The sequence below is a fragment of the Brassica napus genome, chromosome A6 (assembly GCF_020379485.1).
Source record: "Brassica napus cultivar Da-Ae chromosome A6, Da-Ae, whole genome shotgun sequence".
Lineage (NCBI taxonomy): Eukaryota > Viridiplantae > Streptophyta > Magnoliopsida > Brassicales > Brassicaceae > Brassica > Brassica napus.
The window spans coordinates 845,886-868,660 of record NC_063439.1 but is presented as its reverse complement, the minus strand read 5'-3'; the positions used below and the strand labels follow the sequence as shown (position 1 = coordinate 868,660).

Below are 22,775 nucleotides of genomic sequence, written 5' to 3'. Positions count from 1 at the left end.
AATGATGTGACCGGTTGATTGTAACATATATGAGTTTGCAATCTGTCATAAATTTCTCATGGACATATAACCAATTTTTTTTCCTTTCTATTGGTCGTTTAGGATTCCACAAAAATCCATAGTTTATAATTTTTTTGTCCCGAGTCAGTTACAGGTTGTGTCACAAATTTGTAAATTGTAAGTGACAAGGAAATTTCTGTCAAAACCCAAGATTGATTTCAGATAAATTGAGGCACAAATAAAACTGGTCAATACAAGTAGTGTAAGAAACTGTCAAATTACAATTTAAAAGATAACTTTGTTCTCAGGTAACAATTAAAATTGAAACTAAAAGTCCTTTAGAACAGTTTCGTAAACTCAATCTGAAAGCGACAAGACCCATATAAACTACTACCGATAAGAGATGCTAAACACATGTTTGAATTAGTTCCATGTAAACAAATGTAATAATAAAATTGTTGAAAAACGCTTTATTTTAGTGTTTGTTGAAAAAACTGACCACCCAGTTGGTGTAAATTCTATATTTACTAAATTTGAAAAGGTCCATAGTGAACGCTGTATTTATATACAACTGATGAAAGTTTTTTTCTTATAGTTTAGATTAGGACTTGGACCTTCATATGATTGGAAAATTGCGTTAAATATTCTATTTTTTTCCATCTCAGGTTGTTTTACATAAAATTTCTTATATATTTTTTGAACAAAAAAAAAAAAAATCTTAGATATTTAATACTCTATACGTCGAAAACATTGCGTTTTAGAATCTTTTTTTTTAATATATCTTTTATTTTTAATGTATTATTTAATGATAAATTGTATTTTTTTTTTAAAAAAATCTGTGTTTTCAAAATTTTATTGGTTAAATTATGAGAAATAGTTAATTGCAAAACAATATATTAATAATTAAAATTTAATATATATATATATATATATGTGTTTTATAACAATATGTTTTTTATATCTATGAAAATTATGATTTAGGTTTGAAAGGAATATGTATATCTGACAATAAAGATAAAGAAAAAAAAAGCGAAATTATAGGGATTTTCGTAATCACTTATGCAACAGTAAAACAATTTTATACGGGAAGGGTAAGCTAGATAGCTACCAAAGAATTGCCAAACCATAAATGTATTTTCCTATTTGGTTATCATTATACTTACAGAAACTTTGGCTAAAATTTAGAAATAAAATAAATATTTTCCTAAAACGAAACCATTAAAGATTAGTAATCTTTACTTATTTTGTTAACTGTAATTATAACTCACAAATATCCTTTGTCCTAACGAATCATTAAACCCCACTATCTTCCTTCCTTCCTTCTTCTTCTCCTTCTCGTCCAGAGTCAATGATGGCAGATTAACTCACAAATATCTCCATAGCTTTTCTAACATTACTATAAAAGAACCAATCAAATTCATTTTTTGATTCCTCAGCTCTCCCATTTCATGAACTTCATTGCCTTATCAAGTAAGTTTTTTTTTTTAAATTCGTTGATCCTCGTCTCATTCTTTTATCAACTTTGAGCTCTGTCATCTGAAGAACAAAATTAAATAACTTGCAATGAAGAACATAAAAAATAAACTTTTTTTTTTTTTGAGTTTCTGGGTTTTCAAGTTCTTGAATTTAGATTGAGTTAATTATCTAAATTAAACCCAAGATCAAGATTAACAATTTGTTTAAAAAATAATTAAGATGGAGCCGTTTCATACATTGTTCTTCACGTTAAAAGATTTGAAAAAGGCTCTCTCTTTTTGAGAAATGAAGCTACTTTCTTTTTGTTTTGCTAATCTCTCTCATTCTTTGAAGGTTATTGAATTTCAAGATGAGTGTAAACCGGCTGAAACATGGATCTAATCTCAGATTGGTGTTGTTAGTTCTTTGGTTGGTCTGTTATGTCAGTTATGGTCAGTTTGAGGACACAAATGACTTCAACAATCCGGCTGTTCTTCCCCTGGTCACACAGATGGTTTACCGTAGTCTCTCCAATAGCACTGCTGCACTTAATCAAGAACTCGCCACTAGAGCCAAGTTTTGCGTCAAAGACCCGTATGCATTTGCTTGCTTTGTATCATTATTGCTATCAAAATTGTCTAAAGAAGTCAACTTTGTATCTTCTCAAGTATACTTGATGTTTGATATAGTGACATGTTTTTGTTTTAGTTAACTAAGTGTCTTGAGATTATCCTTCAGGGATGCTGATTGGAACAAAGCTTTTAATTTCTCCACCAATTTGGACTTCCTCTCTTCTTGCATTCAGAAAACCAAAGGTAACCAACTTATCACGTTTCTTATGGTTCTTGGAGCTTATCTGCTGACATAAGTTTCACATCTTTGTGACTTTTTGTTTTGTGTTTTTTTGGAAACAGGTGATATTGGTAGGCGTATGTGCACAGCAGCAGAGATGAAGTTCTATCTAAACGCTTTCTTCTCTAAAACGAATAACCCTGGGTACTTGCAACCAAATGGGAACTGCAACTTGACATCATGGGTCTCTGGTTGTGAGCCTGGCTGGGCCTGCAGCGTTGATCCAAACGAACAGGTTGATCTGCAAAACTCTAAAGATTTTCCAGAAAGAACAAGAAACTGTATGTCTTGCTGTGAAGGCTTCTTCTGCCCCAGGGGACTCACTTGCATGATACGTAAGCAAATCCAAAACTCTCTTCTCTAAGCTTCTTTCATATAGCATATGGTCTAAGTTTGTGTTCTGTTTTGAAAATAGCTTGCCCTCTTGGTGCTCATTGCCCCTTAGCTACCCTTAACAAGACCACAAGCTTATGCCAACCGTGAGTTTTGCTTCTTCCTTTTTTCTTTATCAAACATTTGATGATGTGATTGTCGGATAAGATCAGTGTTCTAAAAATCGGTCTAGTTGGCAATTCGGACTTAAATGAAACGATTTTTTGAGAGCGAATTATAAAAAATCGGTTCAAAAAGTCGGTCTACCGCCCGCCTAATCAATAATCTCATATAAAGCGCTTAACTTAGCAATTTTTTTAACATTGGATAAGATGATGAAGTTGAAATCTATGTAGGTATACTTATCAACTACCACCAGGACAACCAAACCACACATGTGGAGGTGCAAATGTATGGGCTGATATCAGAAGCAGCGGCGAGGTATTCTGCTCCGCTGGATCATATTGTCCAACCACCACTCGGAAAGTACCTTGTGATAGTGGGTATTCAACTTTTCCCCCCTTCAAACTCTACTCTATTGTGACTTATAATCATCAAAGTTGTGTTATTGTTACCAATGCTCTATCTTTCAAATCAAAGTAACTATTCTCTTATGTATGATTCAGGCACTACTGTCGTATGGGGTCTACATCTGAGAAACGTAAGTTATGTTTACCAATTGAACAGCCTTTGTCTCTTATTGTTTCTTAACTACTTGTTGTCTTGCAGCTTGCTTTAAGTTAACTTCTTGCAACCCCAACACTGCAAATCAGAACATGCATGCACTTGGGGTTATGGTTATTGTAAGTTTTTTCTTCAGTTATATTATTATTTTGATGCATTATAAAAATTAGATATACAAAAAAAGAGATAGATTTTATGGATTGGCACTAACATTGTTGACTGATAAAACATATTTAGATAGATTTAGACCAATTTTAACCGTTTTAGAACGGTTTAAACTGATTTTAATCACATAAAAAAACCATCTCGGCTTTTTAACCGATTGTTGCCTAGACCAATTTTTAGAACATTGGTTATGTTACTAGTCGATGATGAAAGATTTTGACAAAGAGAGTGGCTCTCAATGTGTTGTGCAGTGTGGTGTGGTTACTATTCTGCTCATTATATACAACTGTTCTGATCAAATCCTCACAACAAGGGAGAGGAGGCAGGCGAAGTCCAGGGAAGCAGCGGTGAAGAAAGCTAAGGCCAACCAGAGATGGAAAGTTGCTAGAACTGCTGCTACGAAGCATGTAACTGAGATCCGTGCACAAATAACTCGAACGTTCTCTGGTAAAAAGCCCAATAACGATGGAGAAACTCACAAGATGTTGGCTCGTGGGTACTCTTCTGAGGTGGAAGACTTGCCCAAATATTCTTCAAGTCCTGCTAGTTCATCTGCTGTTCAACCTACCTTTGAGATTGAGGATGATGCAACTGCAGGAAGTATAGAAAGACCAAGTGCCACTACAACAGGTGGAAAGAGAGGTAAAGGACACAGAATCAAGAAATCACAGAGCCAGATCTTGAGGTACGCTTATAATCAGATCGAGAAGGAGAAAGCCAGGGAGGTAGAGAATAGAAACCTTACCTTTTCAGGAATAGTTAACATGGCTACTTACTCTGAGATGAAGAAGAGGACTCTCATGGAGCTTTCTTTCAAAGACTTAACACTTACTTTGAAGTCCAACGGTAAGCATCTGTTGAGATGTGTGACGGGAAGCATGAAGCCAGGTCGTATCACAGCTGTGATGGGTCCATCAGGAGCAGGAAAGACAAGTCTTCTTTCTGCTTTAGCTGGTAAAGCCGTTGGATGCAAGTTAAGCGGTTTGATTCTTATAAACGGGAAGGAGTTATCAATCCACTCATATAAGAAGATTATTGGCTTTGTGCCACAAGATGACATTGTCCATGGAAACTTGACTGTTGAGGAGAACATTTGGTTCCATGCTAATTGCAGATTACCAGCAGGACAATCAAAAGCTGATAAAGTTCTTGTGGTTGAGAGAGTCATTGACTCTTTGGGGCTACAAGCTGTGAGAAGTTCACTAGTTGGTACGGTAGAGAAGAGGGGAATCTCAGGAGGGCAGAGGAAACGAGTGAATGTTGGTTTGGAAATGGCAATGGAGCCTTCTATTTTGTTCTTGGACGAACCTACTTCTGGCTTGGACAGTGCCTCATCACAGCTTCTTCTTAAAGCACTTAAGCATGAGGCCCTTGAGGGTGTCAATATCTGCATGGTTGTTCACCAGCCAAGGTAATTAATCATACATAGGTCTGCGGGTTCTGGTAGTTTGGTTCGGTTAGTTTGGTTCATCATAAATCTTACCGAATTAACCCGAAAAGTTTGGTTTGGTGTTGGTTTTTAAAAACTGAAGGTTTTGATTTCGGTTATATTTGGTTTAAGTTTGTTAAAATTTCAGATAAGTTCGGTTAAATTCTGTTAGTTCGATTTGAAATTTGGTTAGTTCAGTTCGTTTTTTTGGAAATGTTTAGGTTATAGTTTCTTTTTTTAAAAGCCGAAGTAACCCATTACCGAACCGAACTTTCTTAAGAAACCTACCGAATCGAACTAATCGATTTTTGGTTAGTTCGGTTTGGTTCAACATCCCAGCCCTGATCATACATGTCTAGAGGAAATGTCTTTTTAAGTGTCCTGATTCCTGAAGCTTTCTAAACTCATAATGTTTATGTATTGCAGTTATTCTCTGTTCCAAACGTTCAATGATCTAGTACTTCTAGCAAAAGGTGGCCTTACTGTTTACCACGGACCAGTCAAGGACGTAGAGACATACTTCTCCGGTCTTGGAATCATTGTACCAGAACGCATCAACCCTCCTGACTATTACATAGACGTTCTGGAAGGGATTGTAACCAACCTGAACTCTGATGTCAGCTACAAGGAGCTTCCTCAAAGATGGATGCTTCACAAAGGGTACTCGGTTCCATTAGATATGCGGAACAACAACAGTGCTGCCGCAGGACTTGAAATGAATCCAGACGTTAGAGATAGTACTATTAATACAGAACAGACATTTGTCAGAGAGCTGTGGGGTGATGTGAAGAGTAACTTCAGGTTGCGCCGCGATAAAATAAGACATAACTTCTTGAAGACAAGAGATTTGTCCTACAGAACAACCCCTTCTATGTGGCTGCAATACAAGTACTTCCTTGGAAGGTATATATATATATAAACACTTTCTTGCACTATCTGAAGAGAGAGCTAAAGTGTTATTGATTTTACAGGATAGCTAAGCAGAGAATGAGAGAAGCTAAGTTACAAGCCACAGACTATTTGATCTTATTGCTAGCTGGAGCTTGTTTAGGATCCTTGATCAAAGCAAGTGATGAGAGCTTTGGAGCACCTGGTTATACCTACACTATCATAGCCGTTTGTAAGTTGGTTTCCTTCTAATACAAGTTTTCTTCTTCATTTTTTCTTTTCTTATTGGTCTTTTTCTTTTTCTTGTGTCAGCTCTTCTGTGCAAAATAGCAGCATTGAGATCATTCTCACTAGACAAGTTACATTACTGGAGAGAAAGTGCTTCAGGGATGAGTAGCTTGGCTTGTTTCCTTGCCAAAGACACAATGGACTGTTTCAACACACTTGTCAAGCCATTGGTTTATCTCTCCATGTTCTACTTCTTCACTAACCCGAGATCGACGTTTTTCGATAACTATATCGTCTTGGTGTGTCTTGTATATTGTGTGACTGGTATAGCATATGCGTTGGCTATCTTCCTCCAACCTGGCTCTGCTCAGCTGGTGAGTTTTTTCATTTTGGTTTTAAGAGAAAGAATCTTATTGGTCTAAATTGACAAAAACATGTTGGTGTCGTTTCCAGTTTTCTGTTCTTCTTCCAGTGGTTTTAACTCTTGTTGCAACTCAACCAAAGGATAGTGAAGCTATGAAGATCATAGCTGATTTGTGTTATCCAAAGTGGGCTTTGCAAGCCTTTGTTATTGGAAATGCTCAAAAGTAAGGCCATCCAAAACATTATGGAGTATGGTTTGATTTTGTATATCAGATGTTTTTTTTTGTTTTTGGGGTTTCAGGTACTATGGAGTATGGATGATCACACGATGTGGATCACTAATGAAGAGTGGATACGACATTAATGAATGGAATCTGTGTATAATGATATTGATTCTCATTGGTGGGGTCACTCGTATGATTGCCTTTGTGGGGATGATTATACTTCAAAAGAGGTGAAAGACAAAAGGTTTTGTTTTCATTACGGTTTTAGTTCTCGCAGGGCTATGAAGCTTGGAGGTAGGAGGAGAGAAGAGTTTCATGGTTCTGCGAGTTTTTGGTTATATTCAACCAAGAAGACTATAGTGTTGTGTTCGTCTTAGTTCATTGTCTTGTTAGAAGGGTTTGTTACAGGTCTTTTGTGATATTAATTTGTTGGTGTTTAATTAGCTGATATATAAGCTCTTTTAAATGCTTGACTTGTTTCTTAGCTGGGAACAAGCTTTCTTTCTTCTTCTTTGTATTGGACAAACACGACTTATGGTAAAGTAACAATCCTTGCTCCATTGCTAACAAAAGTTGAGCAGTTTCTTCCATCAGTAATCAGAAGATAAGTAACATCTCCTTTTTAAAGTGATGCTCTTGTGTTTCACAAACTGAGATATGATTTAACTTGACCAATCATTCATTCATGATCAATATCAAAGAATAATAACGATGACGTGGCAAAAAGTGATTGGTGGCTGGAATTGGATTTAGAACCCTTTGAAGGTGTGAAGCCAAAACCCTTTCCCTTTTTATTTATCAAAACAAACAATGTCTCAATCATTAACACCACCGAGATTCATCATCTTCAACTCGGTCTCCTTCTTCTTCTCCTTTGTCTCAAGATTCCAAAAAAATCTCATTTTTGAAAGGAAAGTTTACGACTTTGATTTGGCTTCGGTGAAGGGTTTTGTCGGAATCATTGTTGTCTGTTTCCGAGAGAGACTTTTGTTACTTGAGCGACAGAAAGAAGCAAGAACATACAAATGGGTTGTGCTGGATCCACGCAGTCACAAGCAGAAGGTGAGAGATCACACTAACCATCTCTCGAATCTCTTTTAGTTTATCTCTTTCATTAGCTGGGTTGGGCGGAAAAAGGAATCATTTTTAATGTTTCGTTAGAGAAGATAAAAGATGCAGACTTTCTATTTTTAGATAGGAGAAACCCTTGATTTATATGTTGAAATGTTCAGTCTTTCAACCCTAAGAGGTAGAAATAGAACCATACATAGTGTTCAGATGTAGTCTCTGTGTATATATTTGCTTGCATCACCTGGCAATGCGAGAGATCTTACAACACATATAACATTTTGTTGACTCGGCTTCATCTGGAAGCTTTTAACTTAATAGTAAGTATCATCCCTCATTATGACTGGCATCCCTCTTATGGACTGCTGAATCTAAGGCTAGTTTCTGCGAATTAATTTCCCTTCTGGAATCCTTAATTGAGCACAAGTATGATGAGTGGTGCACATACACTGTCTTTGTTTTGTAAGAGTTTTATATGGCAGCAGATGGAGGTTGTCTTTGTTTTTGATAACTCGTTGTTTTGTTAACAGTGGCAGTGAAGAGAATTAGGAAGCCGGAACCGTGGAAGCATACTCAACCGATCAGTAAAGCTGAGCTTGTGAAAATGAGAGAAGAGTTTTGGGACACTGCTCCTCACTATGGCGGTACCAAAGGTAAAATTTGAATACTTGTTTCTTTGGCTTGCCTGAGTGATGTGTTTTCATTTTATTCAAAATAAACTAAGGATTTGTTGAAAAGGGGTAGGGGGGAGAAAGTTAAAAACAGAGATTTATAAGGGCTCTACAGGGTTCGAACCAGAGACCTATTGATCTGCAGTCAATTGCTCTACCACTGAGCTAAGAACCCTTCTGTTACACAGTGATCAGTGAGATATAAAGATTATGGTATAGGCATTGATTGAATGACTTGTAAAAAGGAATGATATTAGTCTTAGATGTTGTAAAGTAGTGAAAAAGTTAGATTTATAAGGGCTCTACAGGGTTCGAACCAGAGACCTATTGATCTGCAGTCAATTGCTCTACCACTGAGCTAAGGACCCTTGTGGTATTCCTCATCAGTGTTACATGAGCTTGATAAATTTCATTTTTTGAACCATTCTCAACTGAGCTAAGGAACTTCATTAGATTTTTGTCAGTATCATCAGTGAGGAATAAGAGAAACCATAGAAGTCTTGTCTTTCTGTGTTTCTTTTTGGATGTTTACTTCTGGTCTTGATACCCACATGTTTGGATCTTACACTTGGTTAATCGCAGATTTATGGGATGCACTTCGTGCTGCAGCTGAAGCTGACATATCTCTTGCGCAAGCAATCGTGGACAGTGCAGGAGTCATTGTTCAGAACAATGATCTCACTACCTGCTATGATGAGAGAGGTTAAACATTCAAATCTTTTTCACTTCCCTCAGTGATTTTTCTGTGTTCCTATTTGTTACATACTCCTAACTAGTACCTACTCTTACTCCACAGGTGCTAAGTATGAGCTGCCTAAGTATGTTCTAAGCGAGCCTACCAACTTGGTGGAAGAAAGTTGATTATGGATCAATACCATTTCGAAAAGACCAAAACAGTTTCAAATTCTATCCTGTAAGGAAAATTCTATTTAATCTTCTAAACATTTAAATTTATGGGACCAGTTGATTTTAACATATACAACAACTCGCAGTCTGTAGGGGGCTTATTCAATTAGGGGTTTTATAAAATTTAATATTTATTAGTTTTTCCACACTTCGTTTTCTATTGAAATGAGAAAATGATATTGAACATTAATTGTGAAATTGCACAGGAAGCCTCCTAGTATGTCCTTAAGTTCTTTGTCCTAATGAACCATTAAACCCCACTACCTTTCTTCTTATTGGTCTTCTTGTCTAGACGTGAGGAGACTCCAGAGTCAATGTTGGCAGATTAACTCACAAATATCTCAATAGCTTGCTACATTTCTCTATAAAGAACCGTCTCCAAGAAGCAAGCATTTTCATGGATTCCTTAGCTCTCATTTCATGAAACTTCATTGCCTTATTAAGTAAGTTTCTTTCTTATACTCTGTTGATTATGAGTTCTGTAGAACAAAGTTAAAGTACTTGAAATGAAAAGAAGCGGTTTTTGAGTTTCTGGGTCTTCAAGTTCTTGAATTTAGATAAAAAAGATTGTTTAGATTGTTTTAATAAACCCAAGATCAAGATTAGTTAATTTGGTTTAGTTAATAATCTCTCTCTCTCGCATGTGTCTTTCTTTTAAGGTTATTGATTCTCAAGATGAGTGTAAACCGGCGAAACTGGCTCAAACACGGATATAATCTCAGATTGGTGGTGTTAGTTCTTTGGTTGGTTTGTTATGTTGGTTATGGTCAGTTTGAGGACACAAATGACTTCAACAATCCAGCTTTTACACAGATGGTTTACCATAGTCTCTACAATATCACTGCTGCTCTAAATCAAGAGCTCGCTACTAAAGCAAAGTTTTGCGTCAAAGACCTGTAAGCTTTCATTGCTTTGGTTTCTAGTTTTGGATACTTGTATCATTTGTTGCAATCAAATGTCTCGTTTTCTACAAAACTTGAGCTTTTGTGTGTTGTTTGAATACTAAGATATGTACTACATAAAGAGGTCAACTTGATGCTTTGACATAGTGAAATGTATTGTTTCAGTTAACAAATGTCTTGAGATAATCCTTCACTGTTGTCAGGACTGCTGATTGGGACAAAGCTTTTAATTTCTCCGCCAACTTGGATTTCCTGCGTTCTTGCTTTAACAAAACCGAAGGTAACCAACTTCTTCTTGCTTAGTTATTATTGCTTGTTGGTTGATAGAAGATGTAAAGAGCGACGATTTGATGATTAGATTGTATAATCTTGTTTCTTATGGTTTCACATTTGTTTGACTTTGTTTTGGTGTTTGGAAACAGGTGATTTTGTTAGCCGTATCTGCACAGCAGCAGAGATGAAGTTCTATTCAGATGAGTTCCTGTTGAAAACGGATAACCCTGGGTACTTGAAACCGAAACCGAATCGGAATTGCAACTTGACATCATGGGTCCCTGGTTGTGAGCCTGGCTGGGCCTGCAGCCGGGATCATCTAACCGAACAAGATGACCTTCCAGAAAGAACAAGTAACTGTATGCCTTGCTGCGAGGGCTTCTTCTGCCCCAACGGACTCACTTGTATGATACGTAAGCAAATCCAAAACTCTCTTTATTTTTTTCCATTGATATCTCTAACCTTCTTTCAATATCGTCTAAATTTTCTCTTCTGTTTTGAAAATAGCTTGCCCTCGTGGTTCTTATTGCCCCTTAGCTACCCTTAATGAGACAACAGGCTTATGCGACCCGTGAGTTTTTACTTTCTTTTTTTTAAGTAGACATGTTATGCTATTGTGGGATAAGATGTTGAAATATTGCAATTTATATAGGTATGCTTATCAACTACCACCAGGACAACTAAACCACACTTGTGGAGGTGCAAATGTATGGGCCGATCACAGTAGAAGCGACGAATTATTCTGTTCCGCGGGATATTATTGTCCAACGACCACTCTAAAATTACCTTGTGGTAGTGGGTAATTCAACCTTTGTCCCCTTAAAACTCCATTCTATTGTGACAAATAATAATCAAAGTTGTGTTATTATTACCAATGCTCTCTATCTATTAAAGTAACTAACTATACTCTTATTATGTATGTATGATCCAGGCACTACTGTCGTATGGGTTCTACATCTAAGAAACGTAAGTCTTTCAGAATTATCATAGTGAAGTTTTTATTTTAAATCTGTCTTAGTCTCTCTATTCATGTACTTATTGTCTTCCAGCTTGCTTTAAGTTGACTTCTTGCAATTCCAACTCCGCAAATCTGCATGCATTTGGGATTTTGGTTATTGTAAGTCTTTTTTTAATTCAGTTATATTATTAGTCATCCAAAAGATTATTGACAAAAAGAGTGGCTTTCAATGTGTTTGTGCAGTGTGGTGTGGTCACTATTCTACTCATTATATACAACTGTTCTGATCAAATCCTAACAACAAGGGAGAGGAGGCAGGCGAAGTCAAGGGAAGCAGCTGTGAAGAAAGCTAAAGCCAACCAGAGATGGAAAGTTGCTAGAACTGCTGCTAAGAAGCATGTAACTGAGATAAGTGAGCAAATAAGTCAGACGCTCTCGGGTAAAAGAACCAAAAAAGATGGAGAAACTCACAAGATGTTGGATCGTGTGGACTCGTCTTCAAGTCCTGCGAGTTCCTCCTCAGCTGTGCAACCTAGCTTTGAGATAGAGGATGATGCAGCTGGCGGAAGTAACAAAAGACCAAGTGGAAAGAGAGGTAAAGGTCCCAGAATCAAGAATTCACAGAGCCAAATCTTAAAGTATGCGTATAATCAGATCGAGAAGGAGAAAGCCATGGAGCTAGAGAATAGCGATCTTACCTTTTCAGGAATAGTTAACATGGCTACTTACTCTGAGATGAAGAGGAGGACCCTCTTGGAGCTTTCTTTCCAAGATTTAACTCTTACCTTGAAATCCAATGGTAAGCATCTGTTGAGATGTGTGACAGGAACCATGAAACCAGGTCGGATCACAGCTGTGATGGGTCCATCAGGAGCAGGAAAGACAAGTCTTCTTTCTGCTTTGGCTGGGAAAGCTGTTGGGTGCAATCTGAGTGGTTTGTTGCTTATAAACGGGAAGCAATTATCAATCCACTCATTTAAGAAGATTATTGGGTTTGTGCCACAAGATGACATTGTCCATGGAAACTTGACTGTTGAGGAAAACATCTGGTTCCATGCTAGATGCAGATTACCTGCAGGACAATCAAAAGCCGAAAAAGTGCTTGTGGTCGAGAGAGTCATCGACTCTTTGGGGCTACAAGGTGTGAGAAGCTCACTAGTTGGTACGGTAGAGAAACGTGGAATCTCAGGAGGGCAGAGGAAACGAGTGAACGTTGGTTTGGAGATGGCAATGGAGCCTTCTATTTTGTTCTTGGATGAACCTACTTCTGGTTTGGACAGTGCCTCATCACAGCTTCTTCTTAAAGCACTTAAGCATGAGGCCCTTGAGGGAGTCAATATCTGCATGGTTGTTCACCAACCGAGGTAAATCAAATCATAAATGTCTTTTTAATTGTCATGAAGCTTTCTAAGTTCATAATCTTTCTGTATTGCAGTTATACATTGTTCAAAACGTTCAATGATCTAGTACTTCTAGCGAAAGGTGGCCTTACTGTTTACCACGGACCAGTAGAGAACGTCGAGGAATACTTCTCTGGTCTTGGAATCATTGTACCAGAACGTATCAACCCTCCTGACTACTACATAGACGTTCTGGAAGGGATTGTAACCAACCTGAACTCTGATGTTAGCATCAAAGAGCTTCCTCAGAGGTGGATGCTTCACGAAGGTTTCTCGGTTCCATTAGATATGCGGAAAAACGACAACTACAGTGCAGAACCGACATTTGTCAGAGAGCTGTTGGGAGATGTAACGAGTAATTTCAGGTTGCGTGGTGATAAAATAAGACACAACTTCTTAAAGACCAGAGATTTATCCTACAGAAGAACCCCTTCTATGTGGCTGCAATACAAATATTTCCTTGGAAGGTACTTATTTTCTTAATCTCCACGACACTATCTTAAGATAGAGCTAAAGTGTTTCTGATTTTACAGGATAGCTAAGCAGAGAATGAGAGAAGCTAAGTTACAAGCCACAGACTACTTGATCTTATTGCTAGCTGGAGCTTGTTTAGGATCACTGATCAAACAAAGTGATGAGAACTTTGGAACACCTGGTTATACCTACACTATCATCGCCGTTTGTAAGTTGGTTTCCTTCTAATACTTAACTTTCTTCATATTCTTTTCTTATTAGTCTTTTTTTCCCCTTCATATGTCAGCTCTTCTGTGCAAAATAGCAGCTCTAAGATCATTCTCACTAGACAAGGTACATTACTGGAGAGAAAGTGCGGCTGGGATGAGTAGCTTAGCTAGTTTCCTTGCCAAAGATACAATAGACTGTTTCAATACACTTGTCAAGCCATTGGTTTACCTCTCCATGTTCTACTTCTTCACGAACCCGAGATCCACGTTTTTGGATCACTATATAGTCTTGGTATGCCTCGTGTATTGTGTGACTGGTATAGCTTATGCGTTGGCTATCTTCCTTCAGCCTGGCTCTGCTCAGCTGGTGAGTCAAGAGAAAGAACCATCCTCTCTGTCTTAATTGGTCTAAGTTGACAAAAACGTGTTGGTGTCTTTTGCAGTTTTCTGTACTTCTTCCGGTTGTTTTAACACTTGTTGCAACTCAATCGAACGATAGTAAAGCTATGAAGACCATAGCTGATTTATGTTATCCAAAGTGGGCTTTGCAAGCATTTGTTATTAGAAATGCGGAAAAGTAAGGCAATACTCTTCTTTCTGTCTGAAAAATCTCGGTTTGATTCATATAGCATCTGGTTTTATTTTTCTGCTTTGGGGTTGCAGGTACTCTGGAGTATGGATGATCACTCGGTGTGGAGCACTTATGAAGGGTGGCTACGACATTAATGAGTGGAACCTGTGTATAATGATATTGCTTCTCATTGGTGTGGCCACTCGTATGATCGCCTTTGTTGGGATGGTTATACTGCAAAAGAGGTGAAGACAAAAGTGTCTTTCCATCACGGTTTTAGTTCTCGCAGGACTCTGAAGCTTGGAGGTAAGGAGGAGAGAAAGACTTTCATGGTTCTGCGTTTGGTTTATATTCGACCAAGAAGACTATATATAGCTTTCTTTGTGTTGTATCCTTTGTTCATCTTAGTTCATTGTCAAATAGCAAACTCTGTTCAGGTCTTTTGTGATTTTAATGTTGGTTTTAAACTTTTAATACAAAAGTTAAGCGTGCTGGCAGGTTTAAATAGATGATCTATAAGCTCTTTTAAATACTTGCTTGTTTTCATGAATTTTATGCTCAAGAGAGAGAGAGAGAGAGAGAGACTATGTCTCCGAATTTAGAGGTCTCCATCTCCAAAGGTTGGGTATTTTCTTAATGTTGGTGTTTTAATTAGCTGATCTGAGAGCAATCATCATAAGAAAGAAGATCACTTTTGTTTGTTGTCTTGAAGTGTAAAGTAGATCACTTTTCTTCCATCTGAGACTAAATTATCATCATATAAGAAAGAAGATATAACTCCAACCACACTTCTTCCAGGGAATAATAATATGCACAAAATAAGTAACAAGGTGCTTCATTAAATATAGCAGCCACTTTTTAAAGTGATGATTAAGCTAGAAAAATTGTGTTATTTATGAGTTAACGCCCCATGATCGCTATCAAAGAATAATTACGATGACGTGGCTAGAAGTGATTGGTGACTCTTATTAGATTTAGAACCCTTTGAAGGTGTGTGCCTCTTTAATTGACAAGACAGCGAAGCCAAAACAAAACCACCACTTTTTTCCTTTATTATTTATCGAACAAACATCACAAAAACAATGTCTCAATCATTAACACCACCGAGATTCATCATCATCGTCATCTTCAACTCGGTCTTCTTCGTCTCAAGATTCCAAAAAAATCTCATTTTTGAAAGGAAAGTTTACGACTTTGATTTGGCTTTCGACCAAGGGTTTTGTCTGAATCATCGTTGTCTGTCTGTTTCCGACAGACTTTTGTTATTTGACGGTTGAAGCAGCAAGAACATACAAATGGGTTGTGCCGGATCGACACAGTCGCAAGCAGAAGGTGAGATCTTTCTTAGCTTTATAGCTTTCATTAGCTGGATTGGGCGGAAAAGGAATCATCTTTATGTTTTGTTAGAGAAGATAAAGATGCAGACTTTCTATTTTTAGATTGTGTTTTTCTCGCTCCCATCGATAAGAGGAACCCTAGATTTATAAACCCTAGATTCTTCTGTCAAGTTTTGATTCCAATGAAGGATTTTCAGACAAAGCTAGTAGTGTTGAGATGTATGTTTGTGTTCATGTCTATGTGCATAGCCTGATCTTAGAATACATAACATTGTTGACTCGGCTTCATCTGGATGCTTTTAAATTAATAGAATCATCCCTCATTATGTTTGGCTTCCTCTTATGGAAAGAAACTAGTTTATGTGAATTGAATTGATTTACCTTTTGATCCTTAATTAAGCAAAAGTATGATGGGTGGATATGGAGATTGTCTTTGTTTTGTAAGAGTTTTATTATGGTAGCAGAATGGTTAGATAACTGGTTGTTTGTTGACAGGGCCAGTGAAGAAAATTAGGAAGCCAAAACCATGGAAGCATACTCAACCGATCAGTAAAGCTGAGCTTGTGAAAATGAGAGAAGAGTTCTGGGACACTGCTCCTCACTATGGCGGTACCAAAGGTACAATTGATTACTTACTTATCTCTATAGCTTGCCTTTGTTTGTGTTTTTTGAGTGGTGTGGTTTCATTTTATACAAAAGAAAATGGAAGTGTTTGTTAGGATTAGTATTATTAGCCTTTGTTGAAAAAGAAAAAAAAAATTGAAGGGTCTGTAGAAAAGAGGTAGTACTAGTGATTAGAAGGGATGAGAAGTAAAAGAAAAGGAGTTTAATAAAGGCTCTACCGGATTCGAACCGGTGGCCTATTGATCTGCAGTCAATTGCTCTACCACTGAGCTAAGAACCCTTTTGTTTTCTAGTGATGAGTTGCACATAGAGATGATTATGGTAATGATGTAATGCTGGTTTAGTTAAAGGATTTTGTAAAAAGGGATGTGAGGGAGGAGAAAAAGAAAGATTTTGAGGGCCCTACCGGGTTCGAACCGGTGACCTATTGATCTGCAGTCAATTGCTCTACCACTGAGCTAAGGACCCTTTAGTTGATTAGTGATAAGTTATACAAAAACAGGATTATGTATTATGGAATAGGAGTAGAGTTGGAAAAAGATGTTGTTATATGTTGGAAAGGAATGTAAAACTTAGTTTTTAAAGGGCCCTACCGGATTCGAACCGGTGACCTATTGATCTGCAGTCAATTGCTCTACCACTGAGCTAAGGACCCTTGTGTTGTTTCTTCTTTACATAAGGTTGAGAGTTGTCACTTTTTGAACCATTCTCAGCTCAGCTAAGGAACTTCAGTTAGATTGTGTCATTATAATCACTGACAAATCAGAGAAACCATAGATGTTTTGATCTGCTTTGTGTTGTCTCTTTGGCTATTTGCTTCTGATCCTAATATCAACATGTTTGTATCTTAAACTCTCTAATCGCAGAGATATGGGACGCACTACGAGCTGCAGCTGAAGCTGACATATCTCTTGCGCAAACAATCGTGGATAGCGCAGGAGTCATTGTTCAGAACAATGATCTCACTACCTGCTATGACGAGAGAGGTCAAACATTCACTCGCCTCAGTGATTTTTCTTCGTGTTTTTTATTTGTTGCATACTCCTAACTAGTTAGTACCTATTCTTTTATCCTACAGGTGCTAAGTATGACCTACCTAAGTATGTTCTAAGCGAGCCTACCAACTTGGTGGAAGAAAGTTGATGAAGGATCAATACCATTTCGAAAAGACCAAAAGAAAGTGAGAAGCCAAAGCAAAAAAAAAAATGTAAATCTTGTGTGTAAGTAGTTACATTAGGATCCTCTGCTTTTGTCTATGTAACACTTTGAAAAACATTCCCACTTGTCTCTCTCTGACATGTACCTAAGAACTCAGATTGTTACTGAAACTCTAAAGACAGCCTTTTGGGGTTTCATCTTGATATTAATGCTTTGACGAGGTAGTTTGATCAGTCAAGGTCATGGTCATGGTCATGCTAGTCTCGCTCCCTATCATTTCGTAATACTTCTTCATAGTGTTCATGTTCTCAAGCCTCTTCGTCTCTTTGTAAACTGAAGCTTCTTCAAGCCTCTCCAACTCCACCATCTTCTTACCTTCCAGCATCTTCACCACTTCAGACATCAATGGTCTATCACTCGGATCAGGAATTGTACACAGTATCACCACTTGAAGCATGGTCATTGCTTCTTCTCTGTTGTAATCTGATCCTAGCCTCGGATCCACCAGCTCCAACAGATTGTTCTGCTCCCTCAAGATTGTCACCCAGTCAATAACGTAGGGAGTGTTGTAAATGGATGCAGATTGGTTTATCTTGTTGCTTCTTCCATGAACAATCTCTAGAGCTACAATACCAAAGCTGTATACATCAACTTTATCCGTCAAGTGGCCTCTCATCGCGTACTCTGGAGCCATGTAACCACTGCAATAATGATTGTGTTGTGTTATAACATTGGTTATGGATATGTTCTTCTATCATTGGTTTGACTTACAATGTTCCAGCAACTCGAGTGCTAATGTGAGTGTTGTCATCTTCATTAAGCTTGGCAAGACCAAAGTCTGATATCTTCGAGTTCATTTCCTTGTCTAACAACACATTGGTAGCTTTGATGTCTCTGTGCACAATCTTTATCCTCGATTCCTCGTGGAGATACGCTAGTCCTCTCGCTACACCGATGCAGATCTTCCTCCTTGTTGGCCAATCCAATCTCAGCTGAGTTTCTTGAGGACCTTGAAAAACAAAAATATTAATCTATATGGATTTTCTGAACATTGTATTCTTAGGAGCTAGTAGTGTTTTTGGATCTCTCACCAAACAATGCTCGAGCAAGGCAGTTGTTTTCCACATACTCATAGACTAGCAAAAGCTGGTCTCCTTCAACACAACATCCATATAGTTTGACTAGGTTTGGGTGATGCAGAGCTGTGATCATACCAATCTCGTTCAAGAACTCGCGGTTCCCTTGTTTTGATCCCGTAGAAAGCTGTTTCACCGCGATTATTGTTCCATCAGGCAACTTTCCCTATAGTCATAATGCAAACAAAACTCTTTTATAACATCTTTTTGTAGTTGTAAATCTTTCTTTTGGTTTCTTTACCTTGTGTACAGGACCAAAGCCACCTTCTCCAATTCTGTTTGCAGTATCAAAGTTGTTTGTAGCTGCTTTGATTTGCCTCAGCGAGAAAGAGTTAATCATAGGATCTAAACTCTTGAATTCTGAAAGAAAACCATTATTTTGAAACACACAAGTCAATCACTGTTATAGATATAACTATAAGCTTATATAGTTACGTCTTTGTGACTTGTGAGTACCTCCTTCCACGTGAGTCTTGGATCTCAAGCTACGTCTTTTGCAGACAATATAAATTAGAATAAATATGAGAACTATCATAATTATGTAAACCATAACTGCAGCTCCGTGGACAGCAGCATTCTCAATTGTGCAAACCATAACCTGCAGTTCCGTTGTACCTTCTAGGGTGGACAATGTTGCAGATGATGCACAACCAGAGAAGAAGAAACGAAAGAGTCAGGAGAAATCTGCTTCTTTTACATTAGAAGTAGGATTGTTTTGCTTCATGTTATGAATCAGAAATGAAGTGAGGAAATAGACTAAATCAGATATTCATGTATCGAAAGTATCATGCAATAAGTATATCAATATTTAAAGAAGAGTAACGTATTTAAGAAACATAATGATTATTGACCTATATGAGTAACTAATAATTATATCTTAATTAACAAAAAGATTTGCTATTTTTAACTATCTTTGCATTGTATAGTTCTAATATTTTTCTTAAAGATGTGTAACATATTATTAAATGTTAAATAGTTCTTGTTTTGCCGAGATCAATATCTACAAAATATATAAAGGATAAGTAACAAAATCAACATTAATTTTGGAGATTATTTACTGAATAAGCACATTTTAATCATTAAATTGTGATGAAATAGCAGATCTTATATAACAAATTAACAAGTTGGCAAAGAAAGAAATATCACATTAGTTCATCATTTGAAATTATTTTCTTTAATTGTGTGATTTTTTTTTAATCACAAGTTCACAACCAATGGATATAAAATTAGATTTGCAATGTGTCAAAACTTAACGCATATTTTTTTGTAAATCATAATACCCATGTATAAATTATATAAACGTGTAATTTTGAACCAGTTATCAAAGAAGAGAGATATATTTGAATACTTTCTATAAATAAAACACGAGATTCAGAGTAAAACAGAGGTAACAGGGGAAACAAATTGGACTTATAATCTCGGATTACATTGGTTCCATGAGTAAGCTAAAAACAATGCAAAGTCAAAACTCTCTTGCTAAGCTTTTTGGTCAAAGGCTAATACTTTTGATCAAGAACTCACATTAAAGTATGTGTGCAGAGATTAGGGAACACAAAATATCTTAACAAGCTTTGATCAAGTTTTGGTTTAATTTACAACTTCAACATTCACCTACCACTATAGAATTTCTTTTAGTTTTGTTAATTCTCTTTTGGATTACTGAGTTCTAACTTTTACTATATACAACTTTAACATCGTGAAGCCAAAACATTCTTTTAACAAGTTTACTTCAGAACTCAAAAGCATTGTTAAGCTGGACTGAGAAAGAAGGTTGAGCAACACTTGCAAGTGGAGTATCAACTCTAACAACTATTCCGGTCCGACCAATGTTCCCATTCCACTTTGACCGACCAAACTGCAACAAACAAAACCAAAACAAGAGTCAATAAGAACAGATACAAAAACAGTTACAGAACAACAAAAATGTTGGCTTACGGAAACAGATGCAAACGCTGAAGGATGAGCCGTCATTGCGCAGCCACAAATCATGTTGATGTTATCATTCAACGAGTGAATAAGTTCGGTTTTCGTCCCGGGATTGCTTCCACCATACGTAGAGCACACACTGTGTTTCCATAAGTTTTAGTGAGTTGTTAGATAAGAGCATTGTTCAAAAAATCAGTCCGTCTAAATAATAATCTTCTATAAGACACCTAACCACCGCCTAGCGATTTCTTGAACATTGGATAAGAGAGAGACCAGTTTTGTTTTTACCTAAGTTGAATTGCTGGTTTCATCATGAGACCGGACTTACGCCAAGCCAAGGCTTGAGAAACACCTACTCCATACGATTTGTCAGGCCAGTTCACCATTGGTGTGATTCTTGTTCCTTGTTTAGTCTGTTTCATCAGGAAACAAACAGATTATTTCAGGTTCTTGAAGATGTGAACTGTGACTGTACTTGATCAATAGTGTCACTAAACCTAACCTTGCAAGAGAATCTAAACCTCATATCTCCTGGATATTGACCTTGCGCTTGAAGAAGACCACCACACAAAGGAACAAAGACACTTGTTGTTAATCCCTCACCAGAGACATACGTTAGTTGCCCATTTGGGAACTGCAAATCTACAAATGACTGTTTCATGTGCAGAGTTAGTATCACTATTTACGCAGAGGAAGGTTTTGTGAGACTAAAGACACTCACGCAAGCTAAAGGATTGAGGCAGATCATTGACATCATAAGCCATCTTCTATGCTTTGACCACAAAGCTGGACAAAGCGAATGCATACCTTTCTGAAAAGAGGTTACCATATAAGTATTATAATGGAGAAAAGACTTGAGATGTGAAGACTATGAGCTCTAAGCATACCTTTCTATCATATCCATACCAGAGCAAGTGCTGCTTTGATAAATGAACGGGTAAAAGAAGAGTCGAATCGCGAAGAAACAGCAGCGGTCCAAGCTGGAGAAGAAAGAGAGAAGAACTGTCATCTCTTGCAGCTGAACTCGATGAAGAAGCTTCTACTCTCCAAAGATCTCCCCTGGCTGCTAACGAATGTTCCATACCACTTGTTCTACTTTCATAACTTGTCGAAAACTCAACCGTTCCCTACAATTTAATACAACAAAAACTGTAATCTGTTAATAAATTTCACCCAAACCAAGAAACTCCAATAAACTTGATTCACAACATCAATAGTTCAACTAAATCCTATGTTAAAAAATTCTCAATAACCAACCACAGTGTTCTAAAAATCGGTCTAAGCTGCGCCTAAACAAAATGATTGTTCGCCTAGACAATAATCCTCTATAAGACGCCTAACCACCAATCATCTAAGTTCCAAAACTTAGCATATGTTTCATACTCAAATCTCTAACACTATCTCCTAGTAACAAGTAAGTACCTTTGGCCTCCTAAGTAACCCAGCATTACTCAAATCAAACTCTGTCACTCTCTCCTCAGACATAGCAGCAGAGGAGACAGCATCTGTCTTAGAAAGCCTCGACTCATCTTTTGTCTCTACATAAACTCCATGTCTCATAGAAACAGACACGTTATCCTCGTGTCTAAACGGCAAGGGCAGCCTCCTAAAGAACTGATGAACCATCACGTTCAACCCGGAGCCAAAATCAACACCAGCCTGACCAATCTGACCAATCTTGTTCCCGATGTCGAGAATAGCCTCCACGCCGCCATTGATGGGCTGGTTCGAGAACTGCTGAGGAGAGAACTCGAGATCGAAGAGCTTCAGTTTCTGATGACTCGGCCACGGAAACGAAGGAGGGTTGATTTGAATCAAGCCAGTGAAGCCCTGAGCGAGACGGTCGGCTAAGTCTTGCCCGTGTCGCTGAACCTCTTCCCACGCTTCGAAAGATCTCTCCACAGACATTTTGTCTTCTTCAAAAAAATCAAAAGGATGAAACTTTGTAACAGAGGGTGAGATTGAGAGTTGAAATTAGGGTTTGAGAACTGAGACCCACAAAAAAAGGTTGGAGCTTTATTTTAAAATTTTATTGTGGTGTGTGAGGAAAATTGGATTTTGAGGATGCCATGGAAGTAAAGCGACAGGGGACTTTAAAGTGAAGAAGCGAGCACACAAGTCGATGAGGTTTGAGATGATAGGCTTTTGTGTTTTCATGGCTCTGTTCATAAAATATCGAGGAAGCTTCTGACCTGGACAGAGGGTTTTAAATAAACAAAGACAGACTAAAGATTCAAACACAATAAGTGTTTTGAGGTTTTGTTACCCTTATCAGTCGCAGTTGTTGGCATCTTGCAACTAGAGGTGGAAGTTAAGGATTATTCTTCACGAAAAGAATGTCTTTCTTTTTTCTTTCTAATGGTTCAGTATTTTCTTTTTGATTAATCTAGACTCTAGAGTGTCCGAGGGATCAAGATTAGCAGGGCCTATCCACAGGTAAATTTAATTATTTTATGTGGGAGGGATCAAGATTAGAGACTAGTAAGTACCATCTAGCCACAT

At 37.5% G+C, this 22,775-nt stretch overlaps 6 protein-coding genes and 5 non-coding genes across 12 annotated transcripts; 4 read left to right on the top strand and 7 right to left on the bottom strand.

Annotated features, from left to right (window-relative positions):
* Nucleotides 1-1,256: 1,256 nt before the first annotated feature.
* LOC106345926 (ABC transporter G family member 24) lies at nucleotides 1,257-7,220 on the top strand. Its single transcript, XM_013785143.3, has 14 exons — nucleotides 1,257-1,470; nucleotides 1,810-2,049; nucleotides 2,194-2,270; nucleotides 2,370-2,642; nucleotides 2,723-2,786; nucleotides 3,036-3,182; nucleotides 3,306-3,340; nucleotides 3,409-3,482; nucleotides 3,780-4,939; nucleotides 5,384-5,860; nucleotides 5,929-6,077; nucleotides 6,158-6,447; nucleotides 6,527-6,660; nucleotides 6,738-7,220. Exons 2-14 carry the CDS (start codon nucleotides 1,826-1,828, stop codon nucleotides 6,892-6,894), a joined length of 3,261 nt encoding a protein of 1,086 aa, XP_013640597.2. The 5' UTR covers nucleotides 1,257-1,470; nucleotides 1,810-1,825; the 3' UTR covers nucleotides 6,895-7,220.
* A 237-nt stretch (nucleotides 7,221-7,457) lies between these two features.
* LOC106345928 (ubiquitin domain-containing protein 2) lies at nucleotides 7,458-10,173 on the top strand. Of its 2 annotated transcripts, XM_048781755.1 has the most exons (6): nucleotides 7,458-7,722; nucleotides 8,259-8,381; nucleotides 8,982-9,101; nucleotides 9,196-9,312; nucleotides 9,598-9,748; nucleotides 9,965-10,173. In XM_048781755.1, exons 1-4 carry the CDS (start codon nucleotides 7,686-7,688, stop codon nucleotides 9,258-9,260), a joined length of 345 nt encoding a protein of 114 aa, XP_048637712.1. In that variant the 5' UTR covers nucleotides 7,458-7,685; the 3' UTR covers nucleotides 9,261-9,312; nucleotides 9,598-9,748; nucleotides 9,965-10,173. The 2 variants fall into 2 exon arrangements, with proteins under 2 accessions (XP_048637712.1, XP_022576213.1); XM_022720492.2 differs by lacking the exon at nucleotides 9,965-10,173 and having other exon boundaries at nucleotides 9,512-9,748.
* TRNAC-GCA lies at nucleotides 8,503-8,574 on the bottom strand. Its single transcript has one exon. It is a non-coding gene; the product is annotated as a tRNA-Cys (tRNA).
* On the bottom strand, nucleotides 8,696-8,767 carry TRNAC-GCA. The gene has a single exon. It is a non-coding gene; the product is annotated as a tRNA-Cys (tRNA).
* LOC106345927 (ABC transporter G family member 24) lies at nucleotides 9,598-14,599 on the top strand. Its single transcript, XM_013785144.3, has 14 exons — nucleotides 9,598-9,748; nucleotides 9,965-10,201; nucleotides 10,411-10,487; nucleotides 10,630-10,893; nucleotides 10,988-11,051; nucleotides 11,133-11,279; nucleotides 11,412-11,446; nucleotides 11,530-11,597; nucleotides 11,682-12,802; nucleotides 12,874-13,305; nucleotides 13,372-13,520; nucleotides 13,599-13,888; nucleotides 13,965-14,098; nucleotides 14,185-14,599. Exons 1-14 carry the CDS (start codon nucleotides 9,726-9,728, stop codon nucleotides 14,339-14,341), a joined length of 3,198 nt encoding a protein of 1,065 aa, XP_013640598.1. The 5' UTR covers nucleotides 9,598-9,725; the 3' UTR covers nucleotides 14,342-14,599.
* Nucleotides 14,600-15,150: 551 nt separating this feature from the next.
* Nucleotides 15,151-17,414, top strand: LOC106345929 (ubiquitin domain-containing protein 1-like). The gene is made up of 4 exons (XM_013785150.3): nucleotides 15,151-15,424; nucleotides 15,925-16,047; nucleotides 16,920-17,039; nucleotides 17,132-17,414. Exons 1-4 carry the CDS (start codon nucleotides 15,388-15,390, stop codon nucleotides 17,194-17,196), a joined length of 345 nt encoding a protein of 114 aa, XP_013640604.1. The 5' UTR covers nucleotides 15,151-15,387; the 3' UTR covers nucleotides 17,197-17,414.
* On the bottom strand, nucleotides 16,262-16,333 carry TRNAC-GCA. The gene has a single exon. It is a non-coding gene; the product is annotated as a tRNA-Cys (tRNA).
* Nucleotides 16,450-16,521, bottom strand: TRNAC-GCA. Its single transcript has one exon. It is a non-coding gene; the product is annotated as a tRNA-Cys (tRNA).
* Nucleotides 16,637-16,708, bottom strand: TRNAC-GCA. Its single transcript has one exon. It is a non-coding gene; the product is annotated as a tRNA-Cys (tRNA).
* Nucleotides 17,415-17,416: 2 nt separating the features above from the next.
* LOC106349618 (probable LRR receptor-like serine/threonine-protein kinase At1g53420) lies at nucleotides 17,417-18,942 on the bottom strand. Its single transcript, XM_013789605.3, has 5 exons — nucleotides 18,804-18,942; nucleotides 18,589-18,707; nucleotides 18,303-18,513; nucleotides 17,983-18,220; nucleotides 17,417-17,912 (listed from the first exon to the last, which is right to left on the bottom strand). The coding sequence occupies exons 1-5, from the start codon at nucleotides 18,940-18,942 to the stop codon at nucleotides 17,417-17,419; spliced, it is 1,203 nt and encodes a 400-aa protein (XP_013645059.1).
* Nucleotides 18,943-19,904: 962 nt separating this feature from the next.
* Nucleotides 19,905-22,430, bottom strand: LOC106345930. Its single transcript, XM_013785151.3, has 7 exons — nucleotides 21,696-22,430; nucleotides 21,161-21,400; nucleotides 20,995-21,084; nucleotides 20,776-20,925; nucleotides 20,562-20,686; nucleotides 20,283-20,412; nucleotides 19,905-20,202 (listed from the first exon to the last, which is right to left on the bottom strand). Exons 1-7 carry the CDS (start codon nucleotides 22,179-22,181, stop codon nucleotides 20,077-20,079), a joined length of 1,347 nt encoding a protein of 448 aa, XP_013640605.2. The 5' UTR covers nucleotides 22,182-22,430; the 3' UTR covers nucleotides 19,905-20,076.
* Between the last annotated feature and the right edge of the window lie 345 nt (nucleotides 22,431-22,775).

Bases quoted from the DNA above. Each gene is read 5' to 3' on its own strand.
- LOC106345926 (XM_013785143.3), top strand. From the start codon at position 1,826: ATGAGTGTAAACCGGCTGAAACATGGATCTAATCTCAGATTGGTGTTG. The intron at 6,078-6,157 runs GTAAGTTGGTTT...TTCTTGTGTCAG, and splicing joins CTACACTATCATAGCCGTTT to CTCTTCTGTGCAAAATAGCA. The intron at 6,448-6,526 runs GTGAGTTTTTTC...TGTCGTTTCCAG, and splicing joins AACCTGGCTCTGCTCAGCTG to TTTTCTGTTCTTCTTCCAGT.
- LOC106345928 (XM_048781755.1), top strand. From the start codon at position 7,686: ATGGGTTGTGCTGGATCCACGCAGTCACAAGCAGAAG. The intron at 7,723-8,258 runs GTGAGAGATCAC...TTTTGTTAACAG, and splicing joins CACGCAGTCACAAGCAGAAG to TGGCAGTGAAGAGAATTAGG. The intron at 9,102-9,195 runs GTTAAACATTCA...CTTACTCCACAG, and splicing joins TACCTGCTATGATGAGAGAG to GTGCTAAGTATGAGCTGCCT.
- LOC106345927 (XM_013785144.3), top strand. From the start codon at position 9,726: ATGAAACTTCATTGCCTTATTAA. The intron at 11,447-11,529 runs GTAAGTCTTTCA...ATTGTCTTCCAG, and splicing joins GGGTTCTACATCTAAGAAAC to CTTGCTTTAAGTTGACTTCT. The intron at 13,889-13,964 runs GTGAGTCAAGAG...TGTCTTTTGCAG, and splicing joins AGCCTGGCTCTGCTCAGCTG to TTTTCTGTACTTCTTCCGGT.
- LOC106345929 (XM_013785150.3), top strand. From the start codon at position 15,388: ATGGGTTGTGCCGGATCGACACAGTCGCAAGCAGAAG. The intron at 15,425-15,924 runs GTGAGATCTTTC...GTTTGTTGACAG, and splicing joins GACACAGTCGCAAGCAGAAG to GGCCAGTGAAGAAAATTAGG. The intron at 16,048-16,919 runs GTACAATTGATT...CTCTAATCGCAG, and splicing joins TCACTATGGCGGTACCAAAG to AGATATGGGACGCACTACGA.
- LOC106349618 (XM_013789605.3), bottom strand. From the start codon at position 18,942: ATGGTTTGCACAATTGAGAATGCTGCTGTCCACGGAGCTGCAGTTATG. The intron at 18,708-18,803 runs GTACTCACAAGT...GTTTTCTTTCAG, and splicing joins CAAGACTCACGTGGAAGGAG to AATTCAAGAGTTTAGATCCT. The intron at 18,514-18,588 runs GTAAAGAAACCA...TTATGACTATAG, and splicing joins GCTTTGGTCCTGTACACAAG to GGAAAGTTGCCTGATGGAAC.
- LOC106345930 (XM_013785151.3), bottom strand. From the start codon at position 22,181: ATGTCTGTGGAGAGATCTTTCGAAGCGTGGGAAGAGGTTCAGCGACAC. The intron at 21,401-21,695 runs GTACTTACTTGT...ATTAAATTGTAG, and splicing joins GGTTACTTAGGAGGCCAAAG to GGAACGGTTGAGTTTTCGAC. The intron at 20,687-20,775 runs GTTAGGTTTAGT...CTGATGAAACAG, and splicing joins GGTTTAGATTCTCTTGCAAG to ACTAAACAAGGAACAAGAAT.